A 12,859-nucleotide genomic window follows, 5' to 3' on the forward strand; every position below is an offset into this window, starting at 1 on the left:
TCACCCTTTTAATATTTTCGGGCTCAGTTAACTCAAGCCACTTCATAACGTAAATAGCACAGTCATAGCTGAAAACGAAGAAAATAAATTACAAATCTCATTTAGGAAAGTTTAATGTTCAGAGTCACAATTTTATACTTTGATTTTTGGCCTGAGATGTTACCGTATGATGTTTTAATTTCCTTCTCCTTCTCGTTTTTCTTCAGAGATGCCCCGCCGGCATATGCTCTCATTCTTGAAATTACATATCCCTTAAAAAACAAAACAAATCAGTAATACACCCGAATGAAATACACCCAAAGGAGAACATACTTACACCCAAAGCAAAACATACATACACCTTATATTGAATTGAAATACACCTATCTATTAAAATAAAGAACACAGAGCCAACTTACAGTGAATTTATTAACCTGCTTTCTCTCATTGGTTGGAGCTTTCTTGTGTAGCGGGTCAAGTATATAAAATCTCCACTTTGTTGTATCAATCACCCATAACCACCAATGGCCTAAGTGGCAAATAGGTGCAAAAATCTGAAGGATTGCCATATTTCAATAGTGTGTTATTTTATTTGGCATATAAGTAAAGAACGGTACTAACAAATTTTATAAATGAAAATTTACATATGGATGTGAAGTTAATTTTTTTGCATTTATGAAGGGAATAAACATTGGGTAGTCTTCCACCCTGAATTCTTTATTGGTTTTAGGTGATATGAATTCCCCGTTTGGGTGCTTCCAAATGGCCATGTTCTGCAACAATTGTGAAACAACAAATGAAATACTGAAAATACACTCAAGTGAATACTTTAAATAAACCCAAATGACTACACAACTTACACCCAATTGAACGTAAAAAAATACACCCAAATGAATACAAAAACAGACCCAGTTGATCAGAGAATATACACCCTAAGGAATACAGAAAATACACCCAAAATTTGTAGAAGTAACACTTACCAAAATATTAGGGGGGAGACAGTATACTTGTTCTCGAAACCTTTTATCATTTTTCTGGTTGAGGATGAGGCACATGGCAGATACAATCTAGAAATATATGCCGAAATCAATTTACATTAATAAATAATGCAGTTAACTTTGGTGTAAAAACATTAATGTTATTCTAATATTACCTCAGCTTCTATATAACTTTCTGCCTGGAGTGATGCAAGGTGCATTCTTGTCAAAATGTATTTATCTTGGGCAATCAGAGTGCACACGTTGTCAAACTCGTTAGTTCTGCCATCTGCGTATGTCTTCACTCGCGTCCCCCAGATGTAGCACTTCTCTTTCATATCAACCGTATTCTGATTTATTCCCGCAGGAGTTTCAAACTTCCCAGAACTTTCTCCGCCAGTCTCCTTTTGAATTTGTGGACTTTTACTTTCTTCTTTCGCCGCACTGCTTGCTATTTTTTGTACCAAATCGTCTAATTGTTCTAGCAAAATTGCAGTTTCTGGAGTTTTTGCCTTGTCTGCCTCCTGCGTTGACGCTCCCTCCTGCGTTGTTGCTTCTTCTTGGCTTGAATCAGTGAAGGCAAGGCTGAATGATGGCAACGGATCTGTTCTAGGAATGTACGATGCTGTCCGTGCCATCATCAATAGCGCAGCAGCGTCTTCTGGGGCTGGATAACTGCGTGATCATGTATAACGTATTATAACAATAAGAATATACGGATGATAACCAAAACATTGATTTTACTCTGATGAACTTACGTTTTAGATGGAGCTGGGAGAAGCGTGGGTGTGCTTTCTTCAAGTTGTTGGGGGAGTTCAGGAGTGCTGCACGGCACATAAAATTAATCATGACATAAAAAAAACTATTCAGGAACAATATACACCCAAACTGTAACCCAATATACACCCATACATTGATTTTACTCTAATGAACTTACCTTTTAGATGGAGCTGGGGGAAGTGTGGCTGTGCTTTCTTCAAGTTGTTGGGGGGGTTCAGGAGTGCTGCACGGCACATCAAATTAATCATGACGAAAAAAAACTATTCAGGGGCAATATACACCCAAACTGTAAGCCAATATACACCCAAACTGTAACTCAATATACAGCCATACTGTAATAAAATATACACCCAATACTGTTTCTTACGTTTTTGTAGGTCCTTCAATTTGTAGCAGAGGGGTTGGTTCATATTCTGTCTCAGGTGTTTCTTCAAATTTCGGCACAGTAGTTGTTTGGGACACTGGTAGACAAACTTGAATCGGAACTCTAAACAAGAAGAAAAATAAAAGGTTAACAATGCCTTTGAAAATAAAAAGGTTATAAGGTTGAAATATTCTTGAAAAACTTACATTGCAAGACCTTCGGACGGTGTCTCTTTCCTCACAACCATCATATTCGAATCAGTCGGCTCACTGGGTGACTCTTCAACCAGACTCAACCTAAAATACACCCAAAGAAAGTCAAAAATACACCCGAACAATTCAAAAGAACGACAGGCTTTGTTTTTTGAGAACTTACATACTTGCAGTTTTTGCTTTTTTTTTCCTGCCTTTTTTTTCTTGAATAAAACAATAAAGGGCTTTTTTTCTAAAAAAAATATATACCAAATTAGAAGTAGAAGGTAATAAAAGAACAAAAGTAATGGTTATTTAAAAGAGAAATTATATGCTCTCTGCCGGTCTGTTTACGCTACTTTGTTCTGTGTGTCCTTGAGAGGAAGGATCATCACTTCCCAAGTTTACGTCTGGTATTCTAAACAGAGTTCATGTTATTCAGACAAAATATCATACAATTAAATCATGATAACAAGATTTTATCAAATAAAGCTTCTTACGTTTCAGAGGAGACATAGTGACCTTCCGTCGATCGCAGGTCAGCTTGCTTCTCCCTGCGAAACAAGAAACAATTATTAGCCAAGAAAATACCCTAAAATCTGAAATATACACCCCAACAAGACATACCCCTCTGCAGCAGATTTTTCATTGTTTTCCCTTAACAATTCATCTAGATCTTCACTTCCTATTTCATATCTGTCACTACATTCATAAAAGAAGATGTTAACAAAAATAATTATGATGATAGACGGTAATATAGCTTACGAAGTACTGTACCCATCATAGGATTGATCTTCTTCAGGAGATGAATGCTCAACAACAACCTTTTTCTTTTTGGATTGTGTTCTGGGTGGAAAAAATAAGTATGAATCAGAAATAAAAAATTAATTTTATCACAGAATATTATCCAAAGAAGTGCTTACTTTTTTGGTGTTCTTTGTGTCTTTTTCTTTCTTTTTTGCTTCTTCACCGGTGATGATTCTTCGCTTCTATAAGTTAATAAGAGACACTTCAGTTAATACATGAAATCTTGATAATTAAGCCAAAAGAAAGGAGTAATAATTTCAGAACATTACTCATCAATTGATTCAGATTCAGAATCAGAATCCTCTTGACTCTTCTTTCTTTTTTTGGAGTCCATTCTGGAAGGCAAACAATCATTATTTAGAACATACTAAAGATATAAAATACACCCAAATGAATGCACAAGATACAACCAACTGAATGGACAATATACACCCAACTTAATAAACAACATACACCCAACGTGATAAACAAAATACACACAAATGGTTCCACAAAATACACCCAACTTGATAAAGAAAATACACCCAAGTATGGTACTTACTTCTTCCCCTTTTTGCTGGGTTGTTTTCTTGGTGAATCCTCTGAGTCTTCTTGAGTCTCAGACTCAGAGGTAGAACTGTCACTATCAGTTGTTTCTTTCTCCGAAGACGATGTTGAACTTGCCTTCCTTTTTTTTGTTTTTTTGATTTCTTGTTTTTTTTTCTTTTTTCTCTATTTTTTTCATTTTCTCTCTTGTTTGCGCCATCTTTACAATCCCCTGAAACATTAGATATTTTAGTTAGCAGCATTCAGGTAAATAAAATACACCCAACATATTATGTTCACTTACCATATTTTCCTCTATTTCTGCACTCATTCTTTCGTCCAACTGCTTCTTACTCCAGTTGGCAATCCAGGGTTTTGGTGGTCTTTCAGCCCTCTTCTTGCCTTTTATTTTTAGAAAGATGAAAGTAAATTATCATCAGGGCAAAGAGGCAGCCATCAATTGCCTTTTTCTTTTTCTCCTTGTAGTCGGTTATGCCCTTGACGATAAAACTCAAAACATGCTCTCCCCAGTTTCGCTCTGTTATGGTGTCCATCTCAAAAATTGGGGCTAGGTGCACAGGCGAGATTTTGTTTATTGTCGTTGGTAAAAGGAACGCCATCTGTATATAGAGGATGAAAATCCTCTTGAACATTAGGCGATCCTCTTCGTTACCAACGCCAATATCCATCATCTCATCTGTAAGACTTTTGAGGGTCTTACCCTGGAATCTTCTAAAAATTTCTTTGTCATCCTCAGAAAGTTTCTTATAATCGACTTTCTGAGGAAATAGATCTCCTACAAAAAGGAAAACAACATAGTATGAAAATCAGTTCAAATACACCCAAGCATCAACTAAAATACACCCAAGCATCAGTTAATATACACCTATAATTTTTAGCGAGTTACTTGTTGCGTTGATGCCAAGCGCATCACCTATTTTTTTTGTGTTATTTTAAAAGAACCGTATCCGGTTTTCAGTCTGTTCTCCCCTAATTTGAAGTTGTTAGCCAGCTCCCTTAACACTTGGTGATGCACCCTTAGTGGTGGGATGTGCATCAAGCCACCGAATCCTAAACCCCTCACAATCATTTTCTTCTCCTCACTCATGTTTCTGAATTTATCACTTAACAAATGTGTTGCACACTTAAGGTCTTTGGTTTGCTGTAAACAAAAATAAAATTATAGTCAGATATATTTCTATTATATAAAACTGATTTCATCTAAGACATATATTTGTTCTTACATTTTTTTCAGCTTGGTTTCTCGCTGCCATTTTTTCTGAAATAAAAAATACACACATAGATATCAGTAAGATACACCCATAGATATGAGTCAGATACACCCATAGATATCAATAAGATACACCCATAGATATGATTCAGATACACCCATATATATCAGTCAGATATCACTCAAACATGCATCAATATACAAGGTCAAGCAACATTACAAGGTCAAGTAATATACACCCATGGACAAGCAAATATAAGAACAGTTGCAACTGCTGACTATTACAGTATATCAATTCAGAAATATACACCCAACAATTTATGCCATATACACCCAACAAATTACATCATATACACCCACCAAACTATGGAATATACCCCCAAAAATCAGTTACCAGAAGAACTAGAACAACAAGAACAGTAATACGTAGAAGAACTAAGAAGAACAATGTAACATAGAACCAAGAATAACAGTAAAACCTAGAACAAGTAGAACATTATAAACTGTAAAATGAGACGTAGAGCAAGAAGAATAGTAAAACGTACAATAACGTAGAAGAACAGTAAAATCTAGTTCTTCAATTTCGAAATGTGGAAAATATACAGGAATGGTAATGTAACGTACTTTGAGTATTATAACTTTGTTTTTTCTGGAGATTCTTGATCGAGAGTTCTATGTTGTGTTGATGGAATTTTCGAATATTAGCGACGAGTTGTATATCTTCAGTTTCGAATGTTGCTCGAAAATGGAATGGTTGTGTTTTCTCTTAATAGCTTTGAGAAGTGGAAGAAGTGGAAGAGTCTGCCATTAAGGGGCGGTTTACGCGAAGCATAACCGTTTGAGTGGAGCGCGTGTAAATGACGCTCCATTCAATGTTATTCACTGCGCGTCTGGAAGGATTGTGGGCTGATAGCTTGTATAACTTGTAAGGCCTTTTTGCTTATATGTGTAGCAGGTCTGAAAATAATATTTTTATCCTAAAAAGTTAAGAATCAAAAGATGTACAAAGATAAAATATTCTGAATTTTGCTTAAAAAAAACCAACATTCGATCCTTAAGAGAACTTGAGAGTTTCACTTTTAAAATAATTGTACAAAGAATATTATTTGTATCTATCCTTTTCAGGCTACAATTTTAACTAAGAATGAACCGTAATACTTTAAGGACTTTAAATATTGTGTTTTCAAATTTTTGCACCATGACTCAAATTGAATCACAATCTAGTATAAAAATTTTAAATATTTTACTGACCTACCAAAATTTAGATTAGAGATCTTATCAACCTAAGAATGTGAGATATTATTTTTCAAGTCTTCTCAAGTTTATGATATAATTCAGATTAAATACTTCATTAATCTAAAAATCTTAAATATTCTCCTGATTTTTTTATATAAGACTTAGATAAATTTTTTACCAATATAAAAATTTTAGATATTATTGTCTCAAGTCTTCTCAAGCTACACTTTGATTTAAATTAAAAATCTAACAAACTTAAGAATTATAAATATTTTTTTAAATTTTTTAGACAAGACTAAAATTAGACTATAACCTAATTTAAGAACGTTAAATATTTTTTTATATCTTTTTAAAATTAGAAACCACTTATTGGATTAGATTACAACGAAAACGGTTGAATTTTTAGAAGTTTATAATATTAATTAAAGCATTAAAAAATTTACAAATTTAATGATTTAGTTTAAAAACTTTTTCAAATTCTGAGATAGATTAAAGATATTATTTAAGAATTAAGAATCTAAACATTTCTCAAATATACTAGAAAACAGTTAGATGCGAAAACCCACGTATGAACTCCAAAGAATAACTTCCTAAATCGTCTCTGGTCATCCATCCATTCTTCCTAAATAATATCTAATTCATCATATTCTCTGACTCCTAACTAACTGCACAGCTTAGCTCCATACTTTGCTTCCATACAGGGCAGCTTTACGTACGGCCAACCTCATGCCATTCCACGTGATTGCTTTTCTCCATATTGGGCCTGAACTTTCATCTTTTTTAATTTGGCCTTGAATTGAGTTTGAGCTATCATGTTATCATGTATTGGTAATTAAAAACAAGAGTTAAGTGGGTTGAGAATAAGGAGTATGACCACAATCCAATCAATTATGTATCAAATAATTTGTTATTGTTATTATATTAAAATATTAATATAATAAGGTCCTTTGATTAAATTTAGAGATTTATCATTATGATAGTGATTATAATATTGAGAGATAAATCTTTTATAATTTAATCTAAATTATTCTTAGTCATAAAATTATTAAAAAGAACATTAATAATCCGGAAAGATCAATATATATATATATATATATATATATATATAATGGTCTTCATTGGATAAAGATTAATAGATCTCATTTATTAAATTATATATATAGATGGTGCATATAGAGATATGACCATTGTCACTTTGAGAATTTCTAATGGTTATAATTACCGTATATTTGTCAATAGGATATTCTCAAGATGAACATAGTAATAGAGTTTCCTTTGACCTGCGACTGTTATAGTAATTAATAATGTATTTATTATACTTTGATTCCGGACACCTAATACCCTAGGGTGCTAGTTGAATGGATATTGGGTATGATTTAAATACTTGTAGAATTAATGATTTGTCAATAAAGAATCTATCAACTCTCGGTAAAGAGTTTGAACTTTATGATTATAATGACTGAGATGAATGAAACTTTGGCCAAGGGGATCGAATGAATGAAGAAATGAGTTTCTTAAGTCATTCACAATTCATTATAATAATGGTAACAAGTTAGAGTTTGACAATTAAACCATACTCTAAGGGTTAACCAAGAGCTGGAAAGATGGAAAGAATTATACTTTGTTCTTCTAAGGTTCTTAGTAAAAATATATTACTTCATACTATCAGGTTGTTGAGGAGTGTTGCTAGACACCAACCTTGATTAGTAAATTTAGTATGACTAATTTACTACCCGCTTAGTATTGAACCTATGGGGTCACACACTAATGAGTGTTCTAATCTTTGCTGTAGAATTATTTAATTATTATTTTGATTTGATCAAATAAATAATTGAGTGAATACCCCATCCGGCCCCTAACAATTATCTCGAAAGGACAACGAGGCCCCCAAGAAAAAAAACACCCAATCCGGCCCCTGATAAAATTTTTTGGGACAGATTAGCCCCTGTGCCAAAAAAAATAACATTGATTTTTTTTGGCACAGGGGCCTCGTTGTCCTTTCGAAGTAATTGTCAGGGGCCGGGTTGGGTTTATTTTTTTTGTCAGGGGCCTCGTTGTCTTTCGAGGTAATTGTCAGGGGCTGATTTGGGTTTTTCTCTAAATAATTATATTAATTCAAATGGAATATTATTTTATTCTTTACTAGCACCAAGAATATAATAATAATATGATAATTGAGAATATTAAATGAGATTTGAGAATAATTAGTTATTCTATTTCTAAACTTGAATTCTAAATTTGGACGAGATCCTAACTGATTCTGTTTTAAATTGAGTTATGATATGATTCATAAATTTGAAAGATTCAAGTTTAAAATAACAAGATATGATTTGAATTTGAATTGAGATTCAAATTTAAAATCAATAACAAATCTCATATTATATATATGTATGCCAAGAGTAGAGGAATGTGACACAGAAAAGAATAAAACACAAGGGTTTTATTCCTTTACCTCTACACACATAAACGTATGTGAGCCTGATTCTTGGAGAAGAATTTTATGGCATGTAAAGAGTTGCAAGAGGTTTCTCAATTTAGATCAGATGTCCATTGGTCAAGGAGTTGACAGCAAAGGTTGGTCTCAGTGTGGATACGCATAGAGTCTTCGTACAATCGAAGAATAAGTTTTTACTAAAACGTCTAAAGGTATTTAGATCTTATCTATATTATATTATAGGAATAAAGTTTAAGCACAAAATAGATCTTTAGGATTACTTTATTTTCTTCCGCTGCGTGTAATAAACACATGGTAATCCTTCAAAGCATAGTTGTAAAAACCGGACCGGACCAGCCGGTTCGACCGAAAAATCAGTGAACCGGACCTTATACCGGTCCGGTTTAGTATTCTGATCACTTAAGGAAATAAACCGGTCAAAACCGGTACGAACCGATCAAACCGGTCAAAACCGACACGGTTCAGAATTGAACCGGTCCGGTCAACAACGTGGTCAATGGTCAACCTGCGTGCCGATGACGTCATGCCGACGTCATGCATTGCAAGCAATGGGAGTCGAACTTGGCTATTCTGGAATGAAGACCAAGTTAACAACCACGGGAGTATTTTTTTAATGTATTTTTAATACAAAATATTTTATATAATTATTTAATTATATAAAAATATTTAGACCTTAAAATTATTCTTTGGATATAATTCATAGATTGTTATTCTTATTGTATCTAATTAAGATACTATATAGTAGTATGAACTAATTATATGTTTATATTTGTATTAGTTATTTATAGAATTTGACTTAACTGTTCTTAAAATGTTAGTAAAAATATGTATTTTAAATTTTAATTTTAAGTTTTTGACTATTTTATATTTTTTATTTATGTGAGAGCGGTTTTACCGGTTGAACCAGTAACTTATCGGTTGAACCAATAAACCAGTAAATCAGTAACCTGACCGGTTCGATTATCGGTTCGGTTTTGACAACTATGCTTCAAAGTGTGATTTTGGTTCATAACATAGAGGTCGAAATTTTTTTTGTTTTTTATTTTTTATTTTTTTGCCTACAAAATAGTTCTAAAGGTTTAACTTAGTTTTAAAACCGTCTTTCAGACCAAAATACTCCTTCCTCTTTTTTCCCAAAATCAAGTAGAAGTAGAAGCAGAACCAGAAGCAACAACAATAAAACAATATAATAAGCATTAAAAAGATGGATAATGAATCAACAAATCTGTATAATAAAACAATGAAACAATGTAATTAAGCAAAAGAAGAAGTAGGAACAGAAGCAGAAGTAGGAGCAGAACAACAACAACAATGAAACAATGTAATCAACCAGAAGCAGAAGCAACAATAATCACAAATCAACAACATAATAGAAGAAGAAGAATGGAAGCAGAAGCAGAAGCAGAAGCTGGCAAGCCACCCGAACCACCCACCTTTCTCTTTTCTTCTTCCTCTCCTCTTTCCTCTTCTTCTTTGTTCACTGTCCCTTGCCCGATCCGCCATCACAGCGCCGCCACCCTTTTCTTCTTCTCTCTTTGCGCTACTCTAGCGCAACCATCAAAGCGCGAAGCCCTCTTCTCCTTCCTCGGCTCACCTCCAGTTCACACCATTTTCTTTGAGCTCGACCATCACCGTCGGCCTCTCCTCCACCCACCATCATAAAACTATCAAAGCCTTTCCCTGTCCTTGCCTCAAACTAGAACCCACCGCCATCGAGCACTTCCACCGAGCTCAGAGGAGCAACAGCAAAATCCAACGACCGAACAATGACGAGCAGCGATGGTGAATTTTCTTCCCCTTTTATTTTCCATCTTTTCTTCTCCCTCTTCTTTTCTGAAATCCTGATGTGATTTCCTTCCCCTATTCTTCAGTCCCTTAACCCGTTTTTCTTTTATATATATTTTTTAATTAGAGATAATTTGGTAATAAAAATTAAAATTTTGGTAAAATGAATGATTTTAAAACTAAGTTAAACTTTTAAGATCATTTTGTAAATAAAAAATAGTTGAAAACAAAAAAAATTTCAACCTCTACGTTAGAAATCAAAATCGTACTTAATCTTAAAAAGAATATTAAGCTCAAGACCAAAAAAGAAAGCATATTAAGCTGAGATTTACTACTCGTACTCATTTGTACTTGCATTGTATCTAAAATTAACATCTTGGATGGAAAGAAAATATAATTCAATTAGTACTCCAATCTAGAAACTGGCAATGACGAAATAAAGGTGAGTAGAGTCAAAAATATATATATAGGGTGTGTTTGGTTTAGCGCTTGAATGACAAAAAAAAATATTTATTTTTTTGAATATGTCAATTTTAGTTTAATTTTTTTTTTCTAAATATAAGTGTGACTTTATATTCTAACTATCTTAGCTTGTTTTTTTTTACCAAATTTATTCTTTATTATCATTTAATTATAATAAGAAACCAAGAGTATCAAATTTCAATCCATAAATTTAAGTTTTTTTAAAAGAAATTATATAATGGGCAACTACTATAGTTTTTTTAACAAACTTAAAGTCAAAGACTACAGAAAACTCGAAGTGAAAGCCAAATGCTCAACATAACATTAGCAGGTGCTTGTAAAATAGATCTCATTTTCAAACTAAGCATCGCACAATCAACCAATACTTTGTAAATTCTTAGACATTTGTGATATTAATTATAAATTAACCAAACCAATCCGGTCGACTTTGATTATTACACCATCTATTTTAACCCAAATTAACTACAAGTCTACAATATTCATCCAATGGTCCAAACAATTAATAATTACAACTCATATTTTCAATTAAAAAATAAGATATTTTCAAATTTTAATCCTCCCATCAAAAAGCTGCATCTATTGTTTCTAAAGCAATTTTGCTTACCTTAAATCTTGCTCTTGTTTAGTTAGTCCAATCTCTTCTCCAATACATCCCATAACCGATTCATAATTCTCTTAAATAAAAATGAGTTCAATGAACCTAATGTACAAATTAAACTAACTAAATCTAATTAAACTAATATATTAACCTAATATACAAATTAAACTAACAAATAATAAATTAAACTAAACAATAAGAACTCTAATTGATCTAAATTACTCTTATTAATCACTCTAAATTATTTCAACAATAAACTCTAATTAACATTAATCAATTCTAATTAAATCTTAATTAACTCTAATCAACCCTAATCAACCTTGATTTTAAAAAATTCATATATTAATATCTTAAACCCTAAACTTAACATAATCTAACTAGATTAATCTAACCTAAACTAATATATTAACCTAAAATTAGGATTTAAAAAAAAATAAAAAATAAAAATTGTGGCGACAAAAATTTATTCTAAGAAAAAAGAATGAAAACAACGGCTAACAACGGCTGAAGGAGGTTGAAGATGACGGCAAATCAGCACCCCACCCCAATGACAAAGAAGGGAACAATGACGGTGGCAAAGATGGTGACAACGGTGGACTTTAGTGATAGCGACAATGGAGATTCGTGGTGGTGAGAGAAGACAGAGAAGAAATCGAAAAGAGAGAACTCACGCACAGAACGGTATAATGACCGTGGCAACGACGGTGGCCACGGTAAAAATCACTGACAGTGACAGTGAAGATTGGTAGTGACGCTGGTGGCGGTGGCATTGAGAGATAAGAGGAAAGAGAGAAGAAAGGAGAGAGAGAAGATATAGAAATGAAGGAGGGGGTGCGAATTTAAATTTTGTTCGGGTTTGTCATCGGATTTTCTATCAAAAAGTTCTAACGATAACATTAATTTCGTTAAGTAAAACGACGTGTTTTAAAATTTTAATCACCGTCAGAACTCTCCGACAATAATAGTGACACTATATTATTATGGATTTACGTTAATAGTTGTCGTTGGATTTTTCGACAATTTTACGAATCCAACAATAAGACTTACATCTCGACAAAATTGTTGCATTAATCGACGCAAAATCCAACGATAATACTTCATGCAAAATCTGACGATTTTCAGCAAATTTCTTATAATGTATAACAAAAAAATGTTAAAAAATGTCATTTTAAATCATATAAATTTATATTTTTTTAATAATTTTTTATCTAAATATAATTTTAAATCATATTTATTTATTATAATTTAATTTAATATAATAATATTAAATATAAATTATATTAACACAAATTTATGTTTAATTTAAATTAAATTTATAAAAATTAATTTAATATAAATTTTTATTTGTAAACTTTAATCCAAACAAAGATGATTAAATCCCCATTTTAATCCTTAAGATTCATGCGATTACTCAAGTTGGTCCCCTAAATTTAAAATTACTTATATTA

The 12,859-nt window shown here is 32.5% G+C and overlaps 1 protein-coding gene across 1 annotated transcript; it reads right to left on the reverse strand.

Moving 5' to 3' along the window:
• LOC107646789 lies at positions 591–2,350 on the reverse strand. The gene is made up of 6 exons (XM_021105502.1): positions 2,307–2,350; positions 2,104–2,223; positions 1,715–1,780; positions 1,133–1,631; positions 960–1,046; positions 591–752 (listed from the first exon to the last, which is right to left on the reverse strand). The coding sequence occupies exons 1-6, from the start codon at positions 2,348–2,350 to the stop codon at positions 606–608; spliced, it is 963 nt and encodes a 320-aa protein (XP_020961161.1). The 3' UTR covers positions 591–605.

The sequence above is a fragment of the Arachis ipaensis genome, chromosome B06, assembly GCF_000816755.2.
Source record: "Arachis ipaensis cultivar K30076 chromosome B06, Araip1.1, whole genome shotgun sequence".
In the NCBI taxonomy this organism is placed as follows: Eukaryota; Viridiplantae; Streptophyta; class Magnoliopsida; order Fabales; family Fabaceae; genus Arachis; species Arachis ipaensis.

Coding starts and splice junctions, on each gene's coding strand:
- LOC107646789 (XM_021105502.1), bottom strand. CDS start 2,350: ATGATGGTTGTGAGGAAAGAGACACCGTCCGAAGGTCTTGCAAT. Junction 2,224..2,306: donor CCGTCCGAAGGTCTTGCAAT/GTAAGTTTTTCA, acceptor CTTCTTGTTTAG/AGTTCCGATTCAAGTTTGTC. Junction 1,047..1,132: donor AAAGTTATATAGAAGCTGAG/GTAATATTAGAA, acceptor ATATATTTCTAG/ATTGTATCTGCCATGTGCCT.